At 35.0% G+C, this 2,658-nt stretch overlaps 1 protein-coding gene across 1 annotated transcript; it reads left to right on the forward strand.

Moving 5' to 3' along the window:
* Nucleotides 1-7: 7 nt before the first annotated feature.
* On the forward strand, nt 8-746 carry LOC107835048 (gastrula zinc finger protein XlCGF57.1-like; the record flags this gene model as incomplete). Its single annotated transcript, XM_016667207.1, has 1 exon — nt 8-746. A coding segment is annotated over one exon (660 nt), but the record flags the coding sequence as incomplete, so codon positions are not given.
* Between the last annotated feature and the right edge of the window lie 1,912 nt (nt 747-2,658).

A 2,658-nucleotide genomic window follows, 5' to 3' on the forward strand; every position in this document is an offset into this window, starting at 1 on the left:
TACGATTTGTGAAAAAAGGTTTAGTACAAACAGCAGTTTAACTATTCACATGAGGTCTCACACAGGTGAAAAACCTTTTTCATGTACGATTTGTGAAAAAAGGTTTAGTACAAACAGCAGTTTAACTATTCACATGAGGTCTCACACAGGTGAAAAACCTTTTTCATGTACGATTTGTGAAAAAAGGTTTAGTACAAACAGCAGTTTAACTATTCACATGAGGTCTCACACAGGTGAAAAACCTTTTTCATGTACGATTTGTGAAAAAAGGTTTAGTAAAAACAGCAATTTAGCTATTCACATGAGGTCTCACACAGGTGAGAAGCCTTATTCATGTGTGACCTGTGGAAAACATTTTGGTGACAAATATTATTTAAAATCTCACATGAGGTCTCACACAGGTGAAAACCCTTTTTCATGTACAATTTGTGAAAAAAGTTTTAGTAAAAACAGCAGTTTAGCTGTTCACATGAGGTCTCACACAGGGGAAAAACCTTTTTCATGTACGATTTGTGAAAAAAGGTTTAGTAGAAACAGCAGTTTAACTATTCACATGAGGTCTCACACAGGTGAGAAGCCTTTTTCATGTGGGATCTGTGGAAAACAATTTAGGTACAAAAGTTGTTTAAATGATCACATGAAAATTCACACAGGTGAAGAACCTTAATGTACGATTTGTGAAAAAAGGTTTGGTAAAAACAGCAGTTTAGCTATTCACATGAGGTCTCACACAGGTGAAAAACCTTTTTCATGTACGATTTGTGAAAAAAGGTTTAGTAAAAACTGCCTTTTAGCTATTCACATGAGGTCTCACACAGGTGAAAAACCTTTTTCATGTACGATTTGTGAAAAAAGGTTTAGTAAAAACTGCCTTTTAGCTATTCACATGAGGTCTCACACAGGTGAGAAGCCTTTTTCATGTGGAATCTGTGGAAAAGGTTTCACTCGGAGGAGTTATTTCACTGTTCATATGTGCACATGATGGCATAATTTAAGCCTTAAGTACAAATTTTCTCAGTAACTTGCTGTTTTTAAGTGGAGTATTTACAGCTGGATGACGTTTTGAAAATGTAGCAGCTTTGTTAAAAAAGCATTTCAAATAAGAAATCTTGTTCTAGTAGTTTTACCTTTCCATTTAAATGTTTCTTTTTAAGTGAGTGTCTCCATATTAATTGTTTGAGTTTGAGATTCAGGACAAAAATAAATATTTCTGTTCATTTGATGGCAATGATGCAGACATAAGGTTTATTAAATCTGAGAAGTGTCTTTTTGTGTAAACATGCGCTAGCTAGCTAACAGCTAGCTCGTGACATTTAAACATTGAGCTAAAATACTTTCAAAAAATTATCAAATTCTGGTTGATATTTACACAACATTTTTTAAGTGAGACATTAATTATCTCTCAAAGGAACAGTGGATTTAAATGCCTTTAGAGAGTCATTTTATGTCAATCATTTGTTGTGCTTGTACTTTTTTTAGTTGTAATTTCCTGCTAAGTGTATCCATGTTTGCTGTTACTGTATGCAATGTATGCGGTGGTAGATTATAAATTAATTGCGCATTGGGAAAAATACTTTTCTGAATCTGAATATGACATGATTTTGTTTTCATTATTTTGTATTTGAGTTTCTGAATAAAGACAAAAAAAATATTGCTGATTATACGATGGTAACAATGCAGACATAAGATTAATTAAATCATAATAAAACCTGACAAGTCTTTTTTTCCCCTGTGTGTAACTATTTATTGACTTTATTCCGTATTGTGAGGTGATGGGATGGCGGTCTTTTTGAAACTACACAGTAAAATACTTTGTAAAAACGCACATTGTGACTTCGCAGGTCCAGAGTAAACAACTTCTGGGGTTTAAATGACCCCGTCTCATACAGTAAAACCAGGAGAAAAGTATCATCTGCAAAGTGTATGGAAGAGACGAAATACCAGCATTACGTTTTACCACCTTATATTACCACCTTTTTTCCCCCTGTGTGTAACTATTTATTGACTTTATTCCGTGTTGTGGGGTGACGGGATGGCGGTCTTTCCGAAGCCACACAGAAAAATACTTTGTAAAAGCGCACAGTGCAACTCGCAGGTTCATGCACAGAGTAAACAATGACCCCGTTTCTTAAACAGGAAAACCAGGAGGAGAAAAATGTAATCTGCAAATGTGTGGAAGAGAGGAAATACTAGCTTTATGTTTTACCACCTTTAAATAAATTTTAACAATATTGTAATTTATAGAATATAACCGTATGTTAAAAGAGGTGACTGAAAGCGGAACTTATAAATGGTTCATAGTTTCTTCAGTACAGCCATAGTGAAACACAGGGAAGATAAAAAAAAAAAAACAGCACATGGGCTAGTCTTTTGTTAGACGGTTGTCTGAGGACGTGTTTGAAGTTTAGCTAAATATGTGAGAGTTTTTAATGACAAAATGTCTTCAGTTCAGCCTCAGAGAGAGTTTATCAACGAGCAGGAAACTCCTGCTGAAGAAATATTCACAGAGTTTAAAGAAATAAAGGTCAAGATCGAGGAAGAGATGGAGGATCAGCGCAGACTGCTGGATTTCAGGCGGACTCCCCGGATCGACTCGGACGGAAAAGGTACAAAACATCTTCATGTTTTAATGATTAGAGTTAGAAACAGGTTAAAAAT

The sequence above is a fragment of the Poecilia formosa genome, unplaced genomic scaffold, assembly GCF_000485575.1.
Source record: "Poecilia formosa unplaced genomic scaffold, Poecilia_formosa-5.1.2 Scaffold953, whole genome shotgun sequence".
Lineage (NCBI taxonomy): Eukaryota > Metazoa > Chordata > Actinopteri > Cyprinodontiformes > Poeciliidae > Poecilia > Poecilia formosa.